The 26,962-nt window shown below is 31.3% G+C and overlaps 1 protein-coding gene across 1 annotated transcript; it reads right to left on the bottom strand.

Moving 5' to 3' along the window:
* Nucleotides 1–241: 241 nt before the first annotated feature.
* LOC143068450 (protein O-mannosyl-transferase TMTC4-like) lies at nt 242–26,938 on the bottom strand. Its single transcript, XM_076242540.1, has 17 exons — nt 26,892–26,938; nt 18,096–18,122; nt 14,055–14,414; nt 12,980–13,193; nt 11,842–11,929; nt 11,090–11,205; nt 10,357–10,458; nt 9,432–9,596; nt 8,368–8,570; nt 7,763–7,937; nt 6,131–6,259; nt 5,722–5,801; nt 5,118–5,225; nt 4,548–4,689; nt 4,003–4,117; nt 3,555–3,734; nt 242–3,206 (listed from the first exon to the last, which is right to left on the bottom strand). The coding sequence occupies exons 3-17, from the start codon at nt 14,402–14,404 to the stop codon at nt 3,064–3,066; spliced, it is 2,310 nt and encodes a 769-aa protein (XP_076098655.1). The 5' UTR covers nt 14,405–14,414; nt 18,096–18,122; nt 26,892–26,938; the 3' UTR covers nt 242–3,063.
* Nucleotides 26,939–26,962: the final 24 nt, after the last annotated feature.

Genomic DNA, 26,962 nt, shown 5'->3' with positions numbered 1-26,962 from the left:
ATTTTTTAAACAAATTACCCCAATGATGATTGTGGCAAAGTTTAGTTTAATTTGGCCCAGTAGTTTCAGAGAAGAAGATTTTTGTAAAAGATTACTAAGATTTACGAAAAAATGGTTAAAAATTGACTATAAAGGGCAATAACTCCTTCAGGGGTCAACTGACCATTTTGGTCCAGGTGAGCTAAAAATGGATAAAAGACCGACTGCTAAAATGGCATGAATAAAGATAAGGGGAAATATATAACTTTTTAAAAGCATTTAATGGCAAAACATATATCTATCTGTATAAAAAACACATACAACAAAACAACCATGTAAGAAGTGTTTGAAAGAAACCAAGAAGTACTTCTTTCTTCACAATTTTGGAATGATTTCTTGTGACAAATAAGATTCTTTGTGCAAAAAATAAATTTTAAGTGAAACTCCATCACCATATAAAATGTTATGAAATGGGACTATAAAAGCAAAGAAACCTTCCTGTTAACTCTATAATGAATACAGTATTGGAATGTTATCTAAAGTAAATGCTCTTAAAAAAGAAATAATTTCATGGTTAGCTGATGCGGTCTATAAGCTCTGTCAGTTGGGCCATTCTGCTATGAAAAATGGCTTTCACCATAGCACACTGTAAAATCCAGAGGTATAAATCTGTTTTGTTCTTGTGAAGATCAAATAATTTAGAATCTTATGAAATTGAAATTAATCATTGTGCTTATAAAATATGAATTTTTAACAATTTATAACCACTGGAATCTACTTATCGCAAAATCTTAACAATAAAAATCTCAAATGGATTTGCAATTTCTAAAAATAAATCAATAACAAAAACAAAACAATAAATATGTTGCTATGAAAGCATGAGTAAAGCACCATCTTCCCTTTATTCAAATGAAAAATATAATCTGTAAAATACCAGTCCTAGTAACTTTTGGTAAACCTTTCAAAACCTTTTATTTTCAGTTCCATGTTATACGTGGTGCTTCAGCTTTCGTTACTGTGAACCCTCATAACTCTTACTGCTTTACTACATATTTTTTCAGTACACAAATGTATGCTGATTCACATGATAGAGGACTGATATTTTACAAATATTCAGTTTTACTTTCTCTGTGGAAAATAAAACTACAATGTCAGAAAATTCATAAAAAAATAAAGACATAAAAACACATGTGATTTGTCTACAATTCTACACACAACCAGTGAACATATTTGAAAAATATATCAAAATCACACAACCATTACCCTTCAAAAATATATATAACAATAAAATGAAGCCTATATGAATGTGGCAAGTATAAACAGCTAGTAATGTCACTGCCTATTTTGATAACATTTACTGAAAATTCATGGTTTAAATACAAATTGGAATGTCAAGAAATAAAGAATTTTATTGATATGTAAATAGATCCATTTTTCTACAAACTTACATGTAAATCTTTCTACTCTGTCCATGATATGTTTGTACATGGTTTAATTCAGAAAAAAGTTTTTTAAAAAACAATTACGATTAATTTCTATTAAGATTAAAAATGTTTCCAACTGAAAGGAAATTTGTTAATATGCAGTGATAATAATACATATTTATGTATAAACAACAAACTTAACTTGGTATATTCTTTTCAGTTTTCATTTCATTAGTCAGCTTGTATATTTGGCAACTAAAAAAAAAGCCAGTAGTGTAAGTGTAAAAAAATCAGGAAGACAATGGTTTATAATAGTTATAAACAAACTGAACAGTTCATAAAGGTTGGCTTTCTACTAAAAGTAGTCCAATGCACAAAAAAAAAATTATGAACCAAAACATTTTTTAAATTAAAGGTGGGATTTCTGGTTTGGTCAATCTATGGCAAACAAATTAGTTTTTATTTTGACCTAACATATAGCATTTTACAATAAATAAACTACATATTTGACAAATACACATTACAAAATATACAATCTATAGCACTATAGAATTGTTCATTACTTCTCCAAACAAATAAAACATATTTCAATGTTGAAAATTAAGTCATACATTATATATTGCACCTCTTACTTTAGCTAATGTGGCAAAACTTACATTTGGAGTTAAAGTCTCTGACTTTTGGACCGAATAGATGGCAATACAAAATTGTAATTTTATTCATACTTATGTTGCTGACATAGTTAAAGATCAACATTTAGTTTACATCAGTATAAACACTTTTTAGTACATATAATAAGAAAACTATAAAAACATCTGATAAAACAAATGCTATGAATTCTGTAATGTAATGCTTTGTTTTCAATATGTAAAATTTCACGGGATAAATATTCTAATAATTAAACCTTGCATTCAATTTGCACTGGTCATACCTTTTTACAACATGTATAAAAATAATGTTATTTATCATGTGATGTTGTTAGTCAAATTTTGCCAAAGCTCTTAATTTTGTATTTACAAGAACATACAATATACATGTACATACAATTCAGTAAATTAAATTCATTTTCATCTTTGATGTTATGTTATGTTATTCCAACTATATATATATGTATTGATCCCTACAAATTTAAAATACATGTTTTTACAAACTTTGTAAGCTGAAATAAGTGACCATTTAAATTTTAAACAGTTTCATTTTTATAAGAGAGATAGTAGTACATGTAATGCAAAGCTGATATTGATTCTGGATTATGCTCATACATAATAATTATTTTGCTATAATGCTGATATATTTTTAGCAAATGGAATACAATATCAGGGGTAGATCCAGGTGGAGACTTGGAATGCTCTATCCCTCTCCATCCCTTGTATTGCTGAACAATTGTGTTTTAGTACATTTACCCAATTTTTGACTGCTCTCCCTTGTTTATACACACATGTGGCAGGCCCCTTAAAACCCTCTTTATGAAATTCTGTGATCACAATCACTAAATAATCTGATTTTCTTCACTCTCTGACTGTTTTATTCCTTTCCCCTTTATCTACAAACAATTCTAAAGACTTGATAATAGTAATGATATAATACACTAATTTCACTTACAGTTAAATTTACAAAATTTGGCAAATCGAATAAATTAATCTCATGTTATTTTAAACAGTTATTTTCTCTGTGCCTTCTCCATTTTTCTATTGACCATTCTTAAGTTATCCTTGGTAGTATCTAATGATGGATCTAATTGTAATGCTGTGGTATAGGCTTTGACAGCAGCTTCAAATTTACCCCATCTGTGGTACAAAACACCTGCAAAACAATTTCACCATGTCAGTGGGATGTAATTACCAATAGACAGGAAATCATATTTTGAGAGCATTAATAGACTGCATTCCAGTAAAAGCAGCCTTTCCACACATGTCTCAATTGCCAAAGGTGAGATATATCTATGAAACCACCTCTCTCAGTTAGCATTTCCGACAGTACAATTTGTTAAATACATAATTATGATAGAACAGAAATTAAATAAATGATAAATAGATTATAATATGTCTTTTCCATATTGGCAGTGGTATCATTCCTCGACCTTTGGCTAAAGTCTCCGGATGATATAATGTTATAATCTATAAATATATCATATAGTTCAACATTGCTTACCTAAATTGGCAAACATTCTTGAATCTTTATTACTTTGTTGTATAGCTTTCAAGAAGACAACTTCACTTTCTTTAAACTTATCCTGTTTCCCCAAAACATTGGCCAAGTTAAACAATAAGGAAGGATCACTGTTATATTGCAAAGCTTCTTTGCCAACTTTTTCTGCTTCTGTGGTTAATCCTACAATCATAAAACAAAACAGAAAGCTTTACCATTGTTTATACTAAATTTTTATGCAAATTAGCGGCAACTTCATCATCTAACAACATAAATACCTAAATTAAGTGCAATAATTCAATTCAAACTTTTGCTTTAAAAATATTTGTTTGTCACATCTAGTCTTATACACATAATAAATATAATGAAATAGTGAAACTTTTCTTTTGATAAAACACAGCTTAGCTTAGTCCTCGCCACGTTCTTGAACTTAGAAATCACAGATACATACCTATATTGTCTAGGAGAATAACCATATTTCCCCAGGCATTAACATGGTCGGGTTTCTGTTGTGTAGCATTTCTAAAGGCTTGTATGGCTAATTGGTTTTTGCCCATCTCAAGGTACTGTCAAAACAGAAAATCAGGTCATCATTTAAATCATTCAAAATATGAATTTTGAAATGATTTTTAGAAAGGAATAACTTATCATTAATCCCTAGAAGCTATATACCATGTTTAATCGGAAGCTTTAAACACTTCACACTATTTAATGAGTTAATATTTTTTTTTAAACTGTGAAATTAATCATTAGCATTGATTGGAAAAAAATCAAATTAATGAAAATAAGTTTATATCAAAAGTGAAAATAAAATGTTCAGGATTCAACAAAAAATGACTACTATTTTGTATATATTTTATAAAAATCAAAATCCTGACATTATCCACACCATAAAGGTATATGAAAACAATTAAAAATGTGAACTTTTAATTTTGAGAGAATTTGAATGGAAAACCTTTTGAACAGAGGAATAAACACACAGATAGAAATAACTACCATATTTCCAAGATTATAGTAACAATCTGGATATCTTCTTCTATGTTTTAATGCTGTGTAGTAACTTTTCTCAGCTGAGTTGTTTTTATGTAAAGAGGCTTGTACTATTCCAAGATTCATCCAAGCTGCTGCAAAGTCATCTCTGAAAAAATAATTTCCAATATGATTGGCGAAAGTGCACATGCTGAAGTATCCTGCATGCATTACTTATAATGGTTAAATCTTACTATTCAAGATATGGAGCATCTGGAATATTATAGATTATCGTTGTTCATCTCAACAAGAGTGATTTTCTGGCTTGAGCTAGTACAGCGAAAGTGAGAACAGCAATCGAGTTGAGGTGACCAATAATAATCTGTTCATCGCTATTTTACCTATGGCCACGTTGTTAATTTCATTGACAACAGGCATGTGTGCCCTTAGTTTCTAGCAATTATATTTCATATCACTCTAATGTGCTTTGAAAGGAAATTTTCAGTCAGTAAGATCAAAGGAAAATTTCTTAAAATAGCATAACAAACTTGATACAAATTGTTATCAGCACATACAAAACATTTTAATGGTACCTACCTGATATTAACAGCTTGTAACAATAACTTTTCTGCTTCTATCAAGTCTCCTTTCTCTTTCAAGATATTTCCTAGGTTATTCATTGCTTGGTCATATTCTTCATTTAATCTGAAAATTTAAATAAACCTTCCTGTACTTTTGATGAAATTCAATACACTTAAAATCCTTAATACTACATTGTACTAATATATAAATGAAAATGCAATAGCAAATTTAAATTTACCACTTTGCTTAATGTTTTTTCAGTTAATCCAATTAAAACACTTGTTTGGTATGATGATATTTATACTAGAAGCAGATGTTTCAATAAAACCCCAAAATACATACTATAACTTAGTGTTTGAGGTCTTCCACAGATTTGTGCTTCATAACAGTTCAGTGGAATTACTATGAAAATAGCTCATGACTCCCACTATAAGTATACCATGTGTCCAATGAAAACTCATTAATCTCTGTAACAGACTGTTGATATACTAAGTCATTGACCTGATGCATTCATTTTACTTGTAGTGTCAAGAGTCAATGACAACCAAACTAACATATCTTCTACCTGATACATGTTTGTAGAATAGCTTTATTTACAAATATTTCACAAAAAACTTACTCTATGGCAAGTCTGTATTTCTCAATAGCTATATCAGCATTGCCTTTATCACCATTCAGCTTAGCAATATTATAGTGTACCTATAACACACAAGTGGATATGCATCTTAGGTTTTATTATGTATGGGATAAATGATAACCATTTGTTAACTGAATATCTTTGTTTGACCTTACTAGAATTAAACTTGTGGCTCAAAAGTAAAATGTTCCAATCAACAGGTACCAATGCATAATACTTACTCAATTTTTCAAATCATACCAAAATATTTCTGTCATAGAATGTATTTTCCAGAAGTTTAATGTAAAAATATATTTGATGATGGTGGAAAATTCCAATGTGGATCAACCAAAGAGTATTAAATGTTTCAATTTTTTTCAACATTAAGATATGGCATCAACATAAAACAAACCTTAGCATTAAGTGGACACATTTTAGCACCAGACAGGAACAATGTCATTTCTTGTCTCCATTGGTCACTTCTATGTACAGATCTTATTACGAACATCACTACTAGGTAGTATATGCAATATCTAATTATCTGTAAGAGAAAAAGAAAATTTAACTTAGATAACAGTAATTATACCATAATATGACATATAAAGGCATGTACAGTGGTTTCCAACAACAGAGAACACTACAATGAATATTGCAAAAGCATTGACTACAGGATAGATTATAGACAAATTGTGCTATTTTATTGGGTTTTATATTTGTTCTTTTATTTGGATCATAGAATTACATTTAAATGTACCTTTAAGTATTAGTTTTTTGACGAGCCTGCGACTTTTGTCGCAAAAAGCTAGACATAGGGATAGTGATCCGGGGGCTGGGGCGGAGGCGGTGCTTTAGCTAACTGCTTAAAAGCTTTATATTTTAGAAGGTGGAAGACCTGGATGCTTCATACTTTGCGTATGGATGCCTCATGTTACGAAGTTTCCGTCAGTCACATGTCCAATGTCCTTGTCCTCATTTTCATGTTTCAGTGATAACTTGAAAAAAAAGTTAAGATTTTTTGTAATGTTAAATTCTCTCTTATTATAAGTAATAGGATAACTATATTTGGTATGTGAGTACCTTGCAGGGTCCTCATATCCGCCAGACAGTTTTCACTTGACCTCGACCTCATTTCATGGATCAGTGAACAAGGTTAAGTTTTGGTGGTCAGGTCCATATCTCAGATACTATAAGCAATAGGTCTTGTATATTCAGAGTATGGAAGTACTGCAAGGTGTACATGTCCAACTGGCAGGTGTCATCTGACCTTGACCTCATTTTCATGGTTCAGTGGTTATAGATAAATTTTTGTGTTTTGGTCTGTTTTTCTAATACTGTATGCAATAGGTCTACTATATTTGGTGTATGGAATGATTGTAAGGTGTACATGTCTAGCTGGCAAGTGTCATCTGACCTTGACCTCATTTTCACGGTTCAGTGGTCAAAGTTAAGTTTTTCGAGTTATGGTCTTTTTTTTCTAAAACTTTTTACAATAGGTCAACTATATTTGATGTATGGAAATATTTTATGATCTATATGTCAGTTGTGCAGGTTTTATTTTACCTTGACCTCATTTTCACAGTTCATAGCTCAGTGCTAAATTTGTGTTTTGGTCTGTTTTTCTTAAACTATAAGCAATAGGTCACCTATATTTGTTGTATGGAAGAATTGTTAGATGTACATGCCTGCCTGGCATGGTTCATCTGACCTTGACCTCATTTTCATGGTTCATTGGTCAATGTAAGTTTTCTTGGTTAATTTTAAGTTAATGTGACAGTTGTAATAAAGCTTTATATTTAGGACTATCAACATAATATCAATGATTGATTGACTGATTGTTGGTTGCTTAACGTCCAGTGGCAAATATTTCATGCATATTTAGGAGGATATAATATCAATGATTAGTAAAAAAGGAGAGACATTTCAGTGTGTGCATTCTTGTTTACTAAAAGGTATGATGTAATTTTAGTTGATTTTTTACATTATTTCTATGTATTATGAATTATTGTTGAATAAATAAATGAAAGATGTAATACATATATTTTACCTCTCTTTTTTCTTTATCTTGACAAAGTTTACTAACTCCTGTCACAACAATAATACAGAATCCTGCTGCTGGAAGGTAAAGGGCTCGCTCTGCTATCACAAAACCAACACGGAAAAATAAGTTGGTAGCTGGAAGGAATGGTATAATCAGGAATGCTAATGCCATAGTTACATTTCTGAAAAACAAATTATTCTATATTTAAAGTCATTAGTTGGAAACAATCAACGGCTTGTTATTTCTATTAGGACTAAAAATAAACACCATTAAATAGGTAAATACCATAAACATGTTACCTAACTGATATTTCAAAGTTTACCAAAAACTTGAAAAACATTTGGCCAATTAATCATAAATAGCACACCATCGACTCAAATAATTTCTTTCAAAATCTGATGTAGATCAAATCTGGTTCTAATGGTTTTTCAAATGTTACTTAGACATCAAATGATTACAATAACTGATACTGTTCCTTTGGGAAAAGTAAGCTAAAAATGTCTTCAAATCCAATTTAAGTTGACCTTTGCATACTACAGCTTTTTAACTTTTCAAGTCCTTATTTTACTGCATAGATTATAAAAATAGAGAGAGGTTAGACCATTCATTACCTTTTCTGTTGAGTTAGAATTCCATTCAAAGATGTAAACAGTAAAGATGCTAATATTATCCAAAACACAATCACAACCATAATCCTCCAATCAGAAAGAGATTCTATCACAGGAATACATCCCATCGACCAATCAAAACACAGCCACCAGGGATTTACTAACAACCAGCTGTTTATACTGTATAAATAATTATAATTTAATGCCTGAAAAAAAGATTGATAATCACTTACAAGTTTCAAATTCATCAATATAAGGCCTAATGGTTAATTTCATCAAATAACAGAAAATTTAATTTATCATGTTTTATCTCTAATTTGAACTCAACTTTCTCTAAAACAACAAAATATAAATGCAATGAAAAAAATGGATAAAAATAAATGCATTTTATAAATATCGCCACCAATAGATTTAAAGTTAAGGAAATAACATATTAGATTACAATGAGTTTCTTTAAAATGCCAACTAGTTACTGAAGTAAAACATATAAAAACAAGAATGTGTCCATAGTACACGGATGCCCCACTCCCAGTATCATTTTCTATGTTCAGTGGACCGTGAAATTGGGGTCAAAACTTTAATTTGGAATTAAAATTAGAAAGATCATATCATAGGGAACTTGTGTACTAAGTTTCAAGTTGATGTAACTTTAACTTCATCAAAAACTAAAACTAAAACCAAAAACTTTAACCTGAACTTTGCACTATCATTTTCTATGTTCAGTGGACCATGAAATTGGGGTCAAAACTATAATTTGGCATTAAAATTAGAAAGATCATATCATGGGGAACATGTGTATTAAGTTTCAAGTTGATTGGACTTTAACTTTAACCGGACGGACGAACGGAGGCACAGACGGACGGACAGACGGACGAACGGAGGCACAGACCAGAAAACATAATGCCCCTCTACTATCGTAGGTGGGGCATAAAAATCATAAACAATAAAACTGATTAAGATTGTCTGTCTTCTTTCAATGCTCATCTAACAGAAAAATTCAACCTGCTGGTATATTCATTATATTCATATCAACAAATAGCCTAACTAAGAATTATAAATGTTCTTACCCTATAAAGTGAACCATTAACAAAGGAATGTGGATTATCAAAGACTTGGAATGTTGGTGTAGTAGAGCCCATTATTCTCCACCGAGTTGTCAGAATAATGAGGCCTGAGATCAATAAAATTATATGACGAAACAATAAACATTTCTTCCATGGTTTAACAAACTCCTGAAAGAAAAGATAAATAAATATAATGTTGTGAAAAGTTCAATGTTCAGTCTGGGCAATTTGATTCTCAGAAATTTATTGTAAATGTCCCCATTAGTTTTAGCTTCTTTTAGTTTAGTTTTATGCATTTTTTGATACACTGATGATTTGCACTAAACATCCAGATGCTGTGATCATTGATAATTTAAATTTAGGATCTACACATAGTTTAATTTATTGACTATTGATAGTTTAATGTCCTGTCGGAGTAATAGAGCTTTTTTGAGATACTGTGAATTCATTTATTTTCGTGGGTTCTTATTTTCGTGGGTACCAATTTTCGTGGGTTGAGGAAAACTTGCATGTTCGTGGATATTTGATATCGTGGTTTTGCCAACATCTGCATATTACCTTATAGAAATTTGTATTTCGTTGAATACTGAATTTTGGTTCATCTGTATCCACGAAATCCACGAAAATTAGTATCCAACGAATAATAATGATTCCACAGTAGCATATAGTTTGATAACTGCTTCTTATTTGCAAGAAACTATCATGAAAACATTGTATTAGCCAAAATCATGTCCTCTTTATCTTGATTAGGAAATCATTAAACTATGTAACTATACTCATTACTGAACTTAAACTAACCAGAGGGAAGATAACAGCTGCCACATGTTCAGCAGGATCGGCTTTGTATGTTGCTCAGTAATAGTTTTGTATGTAATGTTTTGTATATTGTGTAATTGTTATTCTACAAACACTTTAGTTTAATATTTACCTGTTCATCAGTTTTGATGGTTTCAGTCTGACTTTTGAAGCCAATTGTTTCTAACAGATCTATTTTACATATTATAAGAATGTCATAAGCACTTATTATGCCCTGGAATTGAAAAAAACAATAAAGTTATTGATGATCAAGCTCAACTTCTGTCTTTTATTTTAACTTATTCTCAATCTTCTTCCTTATTCTACTCAAGATAATTCTTATAAAAAAAAATCAATAGCATCATTTCAGTATTCCTGCCAAAAAAAAAAAAATTCAAAACTTCTATTAAGAAGTAAAAACAGTTCTATAAAATGATTACTTACTGGTATTTTATTTGAACAGGCCACATACACAAGAAAATAATCCACTTTGGACAATAGATAGTTACCCAAGATCATACTGATAGAACCATCAATTTCACTACTATTGCTCCTCATAGATTGTATAATTACATTAAAATGCATTCCAGTAAGCTTTGAACACCCTTTATCTTCAGACTACATATAAAATAATTTATTCAAAGTAAAAGACACAAGTTTTCAATCAAATATACATATAAGAAGATGTGGTATGAGTGTCAATTTGAAAACTACATCAAAGTCACAACATGTAAAAGGAAACCATTATAGGTCAAAGTGCGGTCTTTGACTCACATCGAACAGCAAGCTATAAATGGCCCCTAAATGATTAGTGTAAAACCATTGAAACGGGAATGTCTTAATATCTATATCAATGAATAACTTACAATAACTGTAATCCCCTGTTCTTTACATATAACAGACAGAGCACATAGTACCATACTGACTATCAACCATAAGATGGATGCTGTAGATGGTCGGTATAATGATTCATCATCAACATCTGAAATATTAAAACTCAATTTTATACATTAGGTAAGCATTACTTCATAAAAATACCTTCTGACATTCACGACATTTGAACTCTGGTGATAGTTGTCACTTTGGCCATCATACAACATCTTAATCATGTAATTGGGTTGCAGTTTTACTGACATTAACCCTACAACCCCATTTTTCATACACAAAAATGGACAGAACACTTTTCAAGATGCAGTATAAAACTGAACAACTAGTGACTGTGAAAATATGTCAGCCAATTTCAAAAGAAAGGCTTTCGTAAGTATAAAGCAGGTGCAGTACTTTATTGGTTGAAAAATCTTCTTGCAATCTATATCATGTAACGAAATTGAAGAAGAATATGATCAACCTCGCATGCTAAATAAGTGAGTCTATGAACATCACAGTTCAGAAGAGTTATGGTAAAAAGCTATTTTTATGTACATACAGAGTTTCTATGTATAAGGGGTTGTGGCTAGCAAACTATATTATATATCTAATAACAAATAAATTGTAGTGACATTTATGACTGAATTCTAACATACCTTACCGGGTATTAGATTTCTCTGTTAATTTTTTTTTTTTTTTTCAAAATAGATTTTATGGTATCGTATGTATTATGTGTTCACTTCAAACCTACCTTTTAAACAAGCTTTGACATAGCCAAGAAATGACAAAATAAAAAATAAAGCACATAACAGATCTGCTCTTCCAACAACAGCTGCAACCTGTCATAAAAAAAGGACAGATTGTTAAAGAAAATACATATTCTTGTGTGTTCTATACCTTATGACTTTCTTAACTGCAAAATCATTCTTTTTAACCCTACAGCCTTAATTTTCAGCATATATATATATAAGAAACATTTCACACATACTTAGTACATTTTAAAATATAACTATCAGCCTTCTGTATTTGTGTCAAGAGTGGACATATATCCATTTGTTTCAAATCAATTTTCTGCAATTTCATTCTCAAAAATTAAATTGCTTGTTCTGTCTTCAAAGGTTGCTATAAAATCAGTATTTACAACTCTTGAAGATAATTATTATTTAATTGATGTTATATTTATTCAGTTAACTGCTAGTAGTCTGTTGTTATTTATGTATTATTGTCATTTTGTTTATTTTCTTTGGTTACATCTTCTGACATCAGACTCGGACTTCTCTTGGACTGAATTTTAATGTGCGTATTGTTATGCGTTTACTTTTCTACATTGGCTAGAAGTATAGGGGGAGGGTTGAGATCTCACAAACATGTTTAACCCCGCCGCATTTTTGCGCCTGTCCCAAGTCAGGAGCCTCTGGCCTTTGTTAGTCTTGTATTATTTTAATTTTAGTTTCTTGTGTACAATTTGGAAATTAGTATGGCGTTCATTATCACTGAACTAGTATATATTTATTAGGGGCCAGCTGAAGGACGCCTCCGGGTGCGGGAATTTCTCGCTACATTGAAGACCTGTTGGTGACCTTCTGCTGTTGTTTTTTTTCTATGGTCGGGTAGTTGTCTCTTTGGCACATTCCCCATTTCCATTCTCAATTTTATTACAGTGGCAAATATTTCATGCATATATTCAGAAGAGTCAAAGAATAAACCAATATTACTATCAAAAGAAAGTACAGGTAAATACACTTTCACTCTATCTTATCAAACAAAAGCTTTCCTATTTAATCAAATGGTCGTTTGGTAAATCTGAATGCAAATGTATGTGCTGCAACTTATTTAAAGCATTCTTCTCTAGTCTAATGAGAAAGGTAAATATGCTAGAAAATACGTACTGATTCAGTATGAACTGGATGAACTGCAAATAAAACACTAGAAAACAGTGCAGCTCTGGGACAACCAAAGACAGGTCTACCATCTCTGACCTCACATCCTCCCATCAGTAGAGAGAATGTGGCTAACATTAACACAGATACAATTCCATGGAGTATGATGTTGATGATGTGGAAGTTCATAGGAAAGAGACCACCTGCTAAACTGTAACTCCATCTGCATTTTTAAAATTAGACTCATACAGGAACATTGCTTCAAATAAATGGTATTTATGACGACTGATCCAGTTCTATTCAATATTCTTGTAACATTTCTAATTATGAGTACAAGAAAATATCAGTGATTGAAAGCTACCAAAATATTGATGTATTACCTTAATATTTTGCATACACAGCTAGTATATGTAGAATAATAGGTAGTTTTGTTTTTGATACTGACTATATCATGTGGAATATCTAGACAAGCCCGTTAGGGCGAGTTAAGGTATTCCACATGATATAGTCAGTATCAAAAAACGAAACTACCTATTATTCTCATTATCGGTAATTATGACGCCAAACACTGTATTGCCTAATATTTTCAGTGATACAGCCAGTACGTTGATACTCGAAAATATTAGGCAGTAAGATCAAAGGGAAAATATACGAATTACCGATAAAATAATATTTGACATATTTGACAATTTCACAATTTCAACATTTTCTTTGTGTGCCTTTAAGCATTTAAATTTTTTCAAGATTTAAACAGGAAAAGCCTATAGTTATAAAATTTTGTATTTCATGTTTCATCATAAATTTTAATTAATCACCTCAAAAATACTCTGCTGTTAAAAATCATGAAAAATATAGTTCCATATATCTTAAGTTCGTAATAACTGGTTAAATGGCAATCAATAATACTTCTATAACACAGAAAATAATCGGTAGATGAGACATCAAAATTGTTTTTTCATAAAAGTAGAAAAAAAACATCAACCCTTTGCCTCTGCCAATGGCATTTCTAACTATTGCTCTGCATTTGCATCCGGCAATTATCTACTCAAAATATAATACATCAATACTAACAAAATATTCTTACCTGAATGTCAATACAGTTAGTGGTCTATAAGACTTATGGCTAGTTTTGGAATCAAGTTTTCTTCCCCAGAAGTCATGATGAAACAATGACAGTAATGGTGTTTCAGGCTTCAGATCTTTGTTGCCTGTCACTGCTTCACTATCATCAAAAACAAAATCACCATCATAACTGATAGCAAAACAGAGGACAGCTAGGGTAAATACAATCCATGCAGATCTTTTAAAGGATAGTCTAGGCAATGGAATAACATCATCCCAGGTCTCTATAGAGGGCCATGAGGGTTCTACATAGTGTCCATTTTGTTTTAGACTTTTCTTGTGACCGATTCCATTCTGCTGCTGTATATTCATGGCTTACATCCTTCAAATATAAAATAATAATGTTATTGACAACTAATACCTGTAAGTTAAATCTTACAAAAATATTTGTTGAAGTTCATCATTTTAAAAACACAACTACCATATTTCACTTAAAAATGAATGCTATAAGACAAGCAAGTCATTATTATTTGCATTAAATCAAAGACCCTTAATTACACAGCAGAACACACTTTTATACACAAACTTGGTCTCAATTATTAGCGCAACTAGGTATAAAATGAAGAGTAAGCACACATTGACAAAGGGAGTCAATGCAGTCCTGAATTACTGTGTTGTACATCATTTGTTTAATATTTGTTTATATTTGAATTCTTGGAATAGTTATTCTAAAAGTATCAACTTGTATGATGCTACTACAAAATCAGTTCTTCATATAAGACATCAGTTGTGTCAGATAAGCAACTTATTCAAGATTGTCACATTCAAAAAGCATTTGTTTATTCTAAGAAAAGAGCAGAGTTATATCGTCACATCATGTACTGCACTTATTTTATCTGTTCAAGGGCAATAACAAACATTTCTTTTAGTATCTGTTCTAAAACACTTTTTATAAACTTATTAATAGAAATAAAGGCTTGAAAGCCCTTACAATACCATTCTTCGTGTAATAAATATTTCCAAGGGGCATAACTCTTTTAACCAGATGCTCCGCAGGGCGCAGCTTTATACGACTGCAGAGGTCGAACCCTGAACAGTTGGGGCAAGTATGGACACAACATTCAAGCTTGATACAGCTTTGAATTTGGATTGTGATTAAATAGTTGACACAGCAAAGGTTTCTGACACAGAATGAATGTGGTCTAACGAACTTCAAAATTATTTTTTTGCTTTTGAGCAATACACTATGCTGTTGAATATAAATCCCCTCAAAAAAAAATATTTGAAGAAAAATTCTTTTTAATGTCTGAAATGAGAAAAATTTTACCCCTCACCCCTCCCAATTTTTTTTTCACCTCCCCAATTCCTTATTCCAAAAATAATCTCTATTCAAATATCGCATTAAGTTGGCAACAATAACTACTCATTTAAATACATTATAAAGTATAAAAATATAAAATAACTTACAGTCATGGTTAAAATTAATATTAATTAACAGTAACTTCTAAAAATAAATTTACAGCTACACATCTCAAGACAATTATCACTTCCTTTAACATAATTTTCAAGCAGTGTAAGGGAGGTAATCAAACATATATATATATAACAGTATTCTTTAAATTTTAATTGGAAATGGATTACCTCCCTTACACTGCTTTTAAATTGTCTAAATTGTCCTTTAACCAGAAAAAAACCTTGTTCCCCCCTTTTGTTGCCCCTAATTGCTTAATGATTTGATCCATTACCCCTATAACCATCCCTTTGTAGTATGGAAACTTGTGGTATAATTTCAGAGAGATTTATACACTTAAACACAAGTTATTGACTGAAAACTACAAAAATGCTTATTTGGGCCCCTTTTTGGGATCCTCACTTATTTAAACCCCAATGGAGCAAGAACCCCAAAATTCAATTCCAACCTTTCCTTTGTAGTATGAAACCTTGTAGTTTAATTTCAGAGAGATCCATACACTTAAACACAAGTTATTGTCTGTAAACTAGAACCAGATGCTCCGCAGGGCGTAGCTTTATACGACCGCAGAGGTTGAACCCTGAACGGTTGGGGCAAGTATGGACACAACATTCAAGCTGGATTCAGCTCTAAATTTGGATTGTGATTAAATAGTTGACACAGCATAGGTTTCTGACACAGAATGAATGTGTTCTAATGAACTTAAAATTTTTGTTTTCTCTTAGAGCAATTCACTATGCTGTTGAATATTAATCCTCTCAAAAAAATGTTTGAAGAAATTTTCTTTTTTATTTATGAAATTTCAAATGAGAAAAATTGAACCCAATTTTTTTAATCACATCCCCCTTTCCCTTATTCCAAAACTAATCTCAATTAAAATTTCTAATGGAGTTTGCAACAATAACTACTCATTTAAATACATCATAAAATATTAAGATGTAAAAAAACTGCTTGTTATCACTGAATGGTAAAGATTATTTTAATTTATCAGTTGGTAGTAAAAAGTGAATATACATTGTATATTGTATATAAAAAAGATTTAAGTTGATTCTGGACAAAGAAAGATAACTCCAATTAAAAAAAAATCTTGCTATTGCACAATATTTTGCAATTAGATATTTCTTGCTTACTATTCTGGACAAAGAAAGATAACTCTAATTAAAAAAAAATTTGCTATTTCACAATATTGTGCAATTAGATATTTCTTGCCATTGCGCAATACTGTGCAATTGAAAAGACTTGCTATTGCACAATACTTAATATAATAATTTTAGATCCTGATTTGGACCAACTTGAAAACTGGGCCCATAATAAAAAATCTAAGTACATTTTTGGATTCAGCATATCAAAGAACCCCAAGATTTCAATTTTTGTTAAAATCAGACTAAGTTTAATTTTGGACCCATTGGACTTTAGTGTAGACCAATTTGAAAACAGGACCAAAAATGAAGAATCTACATACACAGTTTGACAGTTTGATTTGGTATATCAAAGAACCCCATTTATTCAATTTTTGATGAAATCAAACAAAGTTTAATTTTGGACCCCGATTTGGACCAACTTGAAAACTAGGCCAATAATCAAGAATCTAAGTACATTTTTAGATTCAGCATATCAAAGAACCTAACTGATTCATTTTTTGTCAAAATCAAACTAAGTTTAATTTTGGACCCTTTGGACCTTAATGTAGACCAATTTGAAAACGGGACCAAAAGTTAAGAATCTACATACACAGTCATGACAGTTAGATTCGGCATATCAAAGAACCCCAATTATTCAATTTGGATGAAATCAAACAAAGTTTAATTTTGGACCCTTTGGGCCCCTTATTCTGTTGGGACCAAAACTCCCAAAATCAATACCAACCTTCCTTTTATGGTCATAAACCTTGTGTTTAAATTTCATAGATTTCTATTTACTTATACTAACGTTATGGTGCGAAAACCAAGAAAAATGCTTATTTGGGTCCCTTTTTGGCCCCTAATTCCTAAACTGTTGGGACCTAAACTCCCAAAATCAATACCAACCTTCCTTTTGTAGTCATTAACATTGTGTTTAAATTTCATTGATTTTAACAAAAAATTTTGCGGTCGTATAAAAATAGTTGATCAGCACTGATTTTCAAACTTGTCTAGAGACAATGCTGATATAAACCATTGAGATAAGTTTTATAAAATTCTAGCAATAAAGAATTTTACATGCAAGAGCTTTAAAAATGGCAATTTTTTTTCCTTATAAACATTATTACCAAGGAACATAACTCTATCCAAAAATTTTCATCAGCACTGAATTCCAAACTTATTTGAGACAGCTACTCTACACATTTGATCTAAGTTCTAAAACATCTGCAAAAAGACTGTACACATAAGAGTGCACAAATTATGCAATTTTTCAAATAATTAATATTTCCATGGGGCATAACTCTATTTTTCAAAAGTTGATTGGCAGCTATATTTTTTGCACTTGTTGTAAACATTGCTGATACCTCTAATATAAGTAAGATAAAATGTGTAAGAATTTTAAAGCTGCGAGCAGACAAATGGTGGATCAAAAATGGCCATAAAATGTATTATTTTAAGAATCAATACTTACATCTACTCAGTTCCTCCTGTTGGTCTCCTGTAAAGTACAAATTTTTAGAAAATCATATTGACAGCATTAACATTGATATGATCTATATCTTGACTTAGGACACTGACACCAAAGATAATAGGTGAATCAAAGGTGCAATTATTACTGATTATCTATTTACAGTCAACAATTATTATCTATAAAGACATGATTATCAAGTTGTTTAAACCGCAAGTCATTTAACTCTATCTTTGAACAAAACATTAGCTTTCTAGGATTTTTTAAATACAAGAATTTCAAGAGAAATGCAATGTTTTTTATTACTATACACTGGGTATGCTTGTCTGGCAACTATTTTTAATAGTCTGAATAACAATAACCCTTTTCATAGAGTCTAGAATGGAAATGGGAAATGAGCAAAAGAGACAACAACTCGACTAAAAAGAATAAAAACAGTCCAAGGCCACAATATATGCTCGTGTGAATATATGTAAGACTCATCATAACTATTTGACAAAAACCATGAAACCAAGGCCCAGACAAAACTGTGCATCTAGAAATTATAGAGTTTTGCAGCACCTATTCATATTTATTTTAAATGCATTTTTGTTTTTTAGAAAGTAAAACATTTTATGATTTAGAAAGTTAAACATTTATGATATTGATGGGTCATTTCCTTTTTCATTTATCAGAAGATGTTAATATAATTAAACTAAATGTAAATATATATAATTCTAAGAAAATTAGAAAGGATGCAAAAGGTTTTTAAAAATATATATAAAATAATTGTCCTGAAGTTATATTAATAGTTGTCTTTCATTAACAGAGATAAGGAGCTAAGCAACCAGTATAAACTTTTAAGTGTTTCTTTTCTTTTTATTGCTTGATATATTGTGAGAGGTCCAATTATGTTTTATCAATGTCAAACTTGCTACCTCTTTTACGCCCAAATTCAGATGTTACAAAAATTATAACATTTATCATTCAATACCCTGGTGTGTTCTGTCACAAAAGACTGAGGTACTGGTAATATAAGCACGATTGATAAATGTCAGTCAATGAAAAATCCTGCTGTTATCTAAGATTCTACACCTATGTGACCTAGTTTGTGTACATTTTGTACAATTGCAAGACTGAATTAGTTTTTGAATTTCTGTGATTTATTTTAAATTAAGGCATTATTGTTCATACCAAATTTTTATATACTGTGGATTCATTTATTGAGTGGGTATATTTTTTTGTGGATATTTGATTGTGTGGTTTTGCCAATCTCTACATACAAAGCTGATATAAAATTTGAAATTCATTGAATATTTGAATTCATGGTTTACCTGTCCCAAAGAAACCAAGAAAATTGGTGTTCATTTGTAAAGGGGCATAATCCTAGAACGGAAATCAAAGTGCTTGTAAGCACTGAATGGTAAAGTTTGCTTTAATTTACCAGTAGGAAGTAAAATTGAATATTGCATTGGTTGTAGTTGATCGAACTACCATTAAGGGACAAAGAAAGATAACTCCAATTTTAAAAGAAGACTTTAAAATATTTTTAGAAATGAAGGGTAAACATTGCCCCTCCCCCCAATAAAAATCAAATAGTAGCTCCCTTCATTGATAGTTTCATTTTTTTTATTCAATATATATGGTGAGACTTCTTAATGATATATTTTTTCAACCTCTCCTTTAAAAATCCTAAATATGTTAATAAAAAACTGTGACGAAGTCAGTAATAGGATAAATATATTTTATTATGTAATTACAAAGTCAAGAATGTTTCTAAAGTTCAATTGTTCGAATGTTCACAAACTGTCTTTAAAGTTGAATTGTTCGAATGTTCAATATCTCACACGGGCACGTGATCGTATAGTGGTATAACTGTTCGTTCCTGTTAGAGTATTTCGGACATTAAGCGCATGAGTTCCAGCCTACCCACGAGGGGGGAGACCTTGGCGGAATCTCCGTTATCAATCTGTCCTCCTGTTCGAGTCCAAAGCTGGATCTTATATAGTTCAGAGGGGCCATCCATCAAGTTCCAAAATGGCCATAAATGTCAACAGTTGTATAGAGTAGTCTAGCTATTAAGTAATACATGTACTATAGGTTGGTCAGTTGACAATGTTATTAACATCTGCGCAATGCAATTATATAACTTCAGCAAAATACATGAACGATAAATGTCTGCAAGGGTCAAATACATGTACTTGAAATTGTATTAATTATGTAACTAGTAGATTGGAACACAAATTGTGTTACAAAACTATAAAGTGTGAATTCCCCAAAAATACCAGGTTCTCAAAAGGCACTAATGTCGTCCCTACAAAGTGTAGGGGAAAAAAAGAAAACAAATCTCTAATTTTACCATTAATATGAAATGTCCAATACCTTGTTTATATAAAATATATGTAATCAAGATAAAATTGTTAACCATGTTAACCCCAAATGCATTTTAATATTGAACTAGATAAAAAAAAAAGGCACTGGCTACGGTTACATGGAAATGTAACAATAATAAAAATATTATTGTTACATTGGAGACTAAATGCTGGAATGCATGGTTGGGTAAGGACCTGTTTAATTACGAATGTAACAATAATTATTGAGGCTACGGTTACATTGCGTTATTGTTACATGAAAAAAGCAATGTACGATGGGACTAGTAATATGTACTAAATAATAAAAGTTGAGGACATTTATTACATACATTTATAACATACAATTTATTTACTGTAATTTTTTATTTACAATGACAATTTCTACAAATCCAGTAAGTTGTTTTTAAAGTCCGACACATTTTTGATGAACGAAATTACGTCCTCCACGGATACGTGTACATACAGAATTTCTTAGTATTTAAGTTACAGTTAGCAAACTTTGCTTTTGATTATCAATTTGCGTCAAGTTATAAAGCTGTATGAAATGTATGTCTTGATATTGTTTCAGTTTCGTTTAAAATGCATCCCAAGTTTATTTTTTTTCACCATAAACAAAATTGGTTCAAAGTATAATGACAGTAAGACATAAAGTATATTTCAATGATTGAATTGTGTATATACTAGTAATATATATTGTAATTTAATGTATGAATGTATGAATGTTAACTGTATGCATGTATTTTGTTTGAGGGCCTCAATGAAAATTAGACTATTTGACTATGTTGGAACAGACAGTTAGGATCATCTTAAATAAAAGTTACGATCATTGATGATAAGAATAAATAAAAGTTACAATCATCATCGTGATTTTTTATTAATGGCAATGCTTAAAAAGATGTTTCCTGACATAAAACAAATCTGAAAATAAGCAGTCAAAGCGGAGAATTCAGCCTTCTAAAATTTCCCTAAATTTGTGTCCGCCATATTAGGATGATCGTAATTGCAGTTACGATCATCACGTTGACACCAGTGCATGATAAGACTATATACCAATTATCAATCAATATCTTCAAGCATGATGAAAAAATTGGGGAAAACACTCTTAATATTAGATATGATTAATAGTTCTCTAAAATTAGATATGTCATTGTAACTTGTCATGATAAAACTACCAAATATCAAATCAATATCTTCAAGAACGAGGAACAAAAGTGTGGAAAGCCGAATGCTGGACAGACGGACTGACTAACAGATGGACAGATGTGTACTAATTTTCACGAAAATGTCAATAGTGCATATTTTTTTAAATTTGATTAATATACATTTCTACAGCAAAAAATCATTTTTTTCTACATTCATAAATATTTTATAAATTTATATGAGTTATCTGTAGAAATAAAATGTACAAATTTATAGAACATTTGTATAAAACAAAAATGTATTTATCTTTTAAAACAAAAAAGTTAAGTATTTCTGTCATAAGGAAAAATACGTCCACAAATTCAGATTATGAGGAAATATCTTAAATTTCAACCTCAATTTACTCAAAAAGTAGCACATGATGGTATATTTTTTATTACATATTTGATTTAATCAGATAATAAATAGTCTATATGCAAATTTTCATCAAAATTTCATTACAGGATCTAAACTGTATCGTATGCCCTTAATCAGTTAGCAAAAGAAATCGAATGAAAACAGCTCTGCCTGGGAATAAGTTATCACAGAAGCACCTGTTCATTGGTGAAAAAAGTTGTTGGTTTGAAAAATCAAAAGGTAAAAAAATTCCAAATTTTTCGTTTAGTTATCAAATAGACAAATTAAAATAGGAACTGTCAAAATTGAAATTTATAACATTGACATGATAGAAGACTCGCATATAAGTACATGTACCAAAAAAGTTGGCCTTACTTCTGTTCGCATCTTTATATTTTAAATTTCCTCTTGTAAACGTCTTTCATGCTTGGGCATTGTGCTTGCAATAAGACAAGAAACACAAACTCATAATGCTATATATGTGTGTTCTGATAAATGCCTCCTTTATCAAAAGAACCCCTAGAAAGCTGTGAGGATACAGTGGCATCCATGTACATTCCCTATCAGGATTAATGGAGATGTGTCACTATTGTATATTTATCGACAATTATTTTTACAAGGACAATCAATCCCTATCCAACACAAAAGTGGTGCTAGAACACCAGGAAGTCTGTTATTATGGTGGAGGAAGCGAAAGTTCTTGGAGAGAACCACTCAGTGGGCCACTCTACGGAAACAGACAAACCAGGGAGATATCAGAAAATTGGTCTCCAGGTCAAAGTAGGGGACAACTTTGACCAACCAAAGCCCCCCAAAGTACCAATTCTAGGGGGGGCGGGCTTGGAGGGGTCCTGATCCCAAAATCCTGGGCCTAAAAACATGAAATCCCGAAGTCCCGAATTTAAAATCTTAATGTCCAGAAATTCAAAAACAGGATTCCCAGATCTAGGAAGGATCAATCCTGAGCTTAAAAAACAGCTGATCCCGGAGTACCGATAAGGGTCCTTCCCCCACCCTCCTCCCCGAACCATACAAATGTAGGTGCTTGAGGACAGGATCCTGTTATGAGCCCTCCATAGTCCCTCCCCCTTATTATCATAAATCTCAGATTTTTTAATATATATCACTTATTTGTACCATATATATACATGTACTAATATACCATATTTATACTTTAAATATGCATGTTTACTAGACATCTGTGTGGTCTTCAGCTCAAGAAGGATAACTCCACATGTAACCGCAGGAAATTAGATGATTTCCGGGGTAGAAAAAGTAAGAGATTTTCGAAATGTATACATTCGAAATTCTCGTATGTGTACTTTCCCTACATATACCCCGGAACTCATAAAATTTCCCGCGGTTACATGTGGAGTTATCCTTCTTGAGCTGAAGACCACACAGATGTCGTTGTATTGTTACTTCCGTTGATCGAAGTTGAATGGAGAAAAAAAGCAACATCACTTGCGGAAAAAAAGAAATAAAAGTGTTAAAACGGTATTATATTATATCGGGATATCCAAATTCAATAAGGAAAATCATCTGGACTCGTTGATTTAACCGGTAATTGAAATTTTATTACATTTTAAAACAAAAAAAAAGTAGAAAAATGGCTGCTGCTGCTGCTGCATTTTTTTTTGTGTTCATTCATTAGAACAGTATATTCCTTTTCAGACTGCTGTATCTTTTTTATTATAAGAGATACAGAGAAAGTTATTGCATGAAAAATGCTCAGGAGAGTATGAACTGTAATGTTAGGCAGTTATTTCAGTAAATTTTTTATCAGGTTACCTGCATTTTCAGGGAATTAACAGGTAAAAGGTGTAATTTATTACATTTGTGTTGAATTTTGAATAAAAACTACTTTTAGTCTTCATCTACTTTGTTGTTTTATCTGCCATATAATAAAGAAGACACCTATTGCTCAATTCCGTAGCGTAGTGCACCATACACAACGTATTATGTAATTGGGGCACAAATCAGTGGTTCCGTCCTCAAAATTTTCAGTCAACCTCCGTTTTCCCACCTTTTTCTACGTCTTGTAATGATCGATCAAATCATATTTCCCACAAGAATTGAATGTAATAAACACATGGAGATAACAAGAAACCTTTTAACTAATCCTTGTCGTCAGTTTCGCCATAGAAATGCTGAAATATTTCCATATTTACAGCTTCGTTTCCGATTTCCGCCATTTGCATTTGTCAAAATATTTGTTTTTATTTTCCTTCAATTTTCCTTCTACTGCATGATTTTACAATAAAAATTGCCAGGATTTCAAGCGCAAATAAAACCTTGTATATCCTCGATTCATACAAGCAATATTAGAGAGGACCCGAATGAAAACTGAATGGTTTAAGAGTCCTTATGAAAAATCCGTTTTCATCGCGGCATATGCCGCGAATAGCAGTGGCGGACGGCGTATGTCATCGCGGCATATGCTGTGTATAGCGTTGAAAGGGTTAAAAAATCTGAGATTTATGATAATAAGGGGGAGGGACTATGGGGGGCTCATAACAGGATCCTATCCTCAAGCACCTATGCCTGAAACATGCAAAAAGGGCACAGGGCGCCATTCCAAAAAGTGCATGGGTTGCACCCTCTGAAAACATGTCTGAGTAGAAAGTTGATGAACCAGGGGTATGTCAAAGAACGTCTCGTCCTTTTTCTAAAAAAGTTCATCGGAAGGTACATTCCTATGTAAATATTAAAATTGTTTGTATGCACATTGAACGACAAATTTATGTGACATATAAAAAATTTCTGACGTCAGACACTCAAATCAATGAATGTGTTCGTATATAGTAGATGTTTTTGTGTTCTGTAAAATTGTTCCTTTTAATATGGGGACGAAGTCCCCAATAACAGTAGAAAATTCAATAAAAAAAAAAAAAAAAAAAAAAAAAATTGGGAAAATTTTCCCGATATTTTCATTGTACTAATGAACTCAAAATCATTAAATTTTTTTTTTGTCGTGTCAGTGTTCTCCCCAGGCCCTTAAAGGACCACGGGCCCGCGATGTATAATTTTCTGCCGCGGTGGTATCATTCTTGCCGCGATGTATAATTTTTTTCCGTGGTGCTAAAGTTTTCGGTAAAAAAATCGTATTAAAATCGGTAAAGTTTCAGATGACTTCAACTTTACATCAAAACTGACCAGTTCTAACCAGTTTAATCCAGTATTGACAAGATGATTGTTTACACCACGTGATCGATTTACCTGTTGAGGTTAACCTTGATGATTGGATTTAATCGATGTACATGATTCTTTTGTGTTTTAATTAATTAAGAGATCATAATTTAAATAACAGACTTGTGAGGGACAAGCAGACATTTGTTAATGAACCCTATTACGCCAGTCTCAAGTCAAAATAATTTGCCTTTTAGGAATTAATTGTGGAGTTACTTCCCCTGATTTTGCTAATTACAAATAAATGCTCCTCACATATAATTTCTCATTGCAAATAAAAATAAAGTACAAATTGAATGCAAAATTATATTAGAATGTTACATTAAGGATGAAAACATTCTTAGAACATACCAACAAAAATGTTTTGCAAATTATTTTTGAGAATCATACCATTATTGATGCACAGACATATTATAATAAATTGGTAATTTATACGATGTTAAAATATTTGACTGTAACAGGTCTAAAAAGCCTACTGCCACAACTCTAATACATTCCAATGCAGGACTAAAGCTAGGGATGAACCTTGTGAATAGAAAACTCTTTTAAAGTACTCTCCATGTTTGTAACAAAGTATTAATCATAAAAACAAATTTGTTGTTGTCTAAAAGAATCAGATCTAAAACTATGGAAAATAGTTTTTAATTTACTGAAGGTTCTGTATCAAAAATCTTGTTCAAAGTTCATTGTTATGGGGAATGTGTAGTGTAACTACAAGTATCGGGACAAAATGGCTTGATCAAAATATAAGAAGTGACTTTAGCTTAAAGACTAATTGTGCTTTCTTTTATTTATTCTTCAAAGATATTAAAGTATACAAACTGTTTATTAATTTACTTTTTCTACCAATAATTTTCTGACCCTAAGTCCTACAACACAGTTCCACAGTAAACAAAACAAAGGCAAACAGGTAATGACAAAAAGTAACAAGAAAAAAAATAAGCGACGCAAAGCAACACAAAATACTGTAAAATTCATTTCGTCACGCGTTACCCTGGTGCTATCCAAAATTCCTGGGGAGAACACTGCGTGTTTTTGAATTTTCGGATCTTCCTTTTTCCAGTCTCGTTTGTATGAAACTTTGAGTAAAATATATATTTATCAGTCTAGTATAAAATAGGAAGGAACGCAATACCAATTTCATTTTCAATAATTCCTTAATATGAAAAAACGTTACCTGATGATAGCGTTTCTTTGTTTACATGGCATATGACGTCATAACTTAAAGTACGTCACAACTAAAATCCCTAACAACAGAACCAAAATCGGAAACGTTACTGTGTTTTTGTTTCTTTTTTTTTAACAAATATTTAGAAATCTACGTTACAAAACAATAATTCATACAGACTTCATCCCCATTTACAGGTAATGCCTGCCTCATATTATTGTTATACGATGATGACTGATGAGTGATGTACCCATATTTTGACTATTTTATTTATTGTGTCTGTTTATTCAATGCATCAATGTAAATATCGGAAATTGATGAGACTGTCATTAAAGTGAGAGGGTTAGCGCTATAGAACCAGGTTAAATCCACCATTTTCTACATTTGAAAATGCCTGTACCAAGTCAGGAATATGACAGTTCTTGTCCATTCGTTTTTGATACGTTTTGTTATTTGATTTTGCCATGTGATTATGGAATTTTTTAATTGATTTTCCTCTAAGTTCAGTATTTTTGTGATTTTACTTTTTATATGTTTATACGTTAGTAACTTTACCTGGTTGGAAATAGAAATGTCAAAACTCGTTTCTTAGTGGCCGCAGGTATCATTAAAAAAGTAAAACCATA

The sequence above is a fragment of the Mytilus galloprovincialis genome, chromosome 3 (genome assembly GCF_965363235.1).
Source record: "Mytilus galloprovincialis chromosome 3, xbMytGall1.hap1.1, whole genome shotgun sequence".
Classification (NCBI taxonomy): Eukaryota; Metazoa; Mollusca; class Bivalvia; order Mytilida; family Mytilidae; genus Mytilus; species Mytilus galloprovincialis.
The sequence above is the reverse complement of the archived record's forward strand: the minus strand, read 5'-3'. Positions and strand labels throughout refer to the sequence as shown.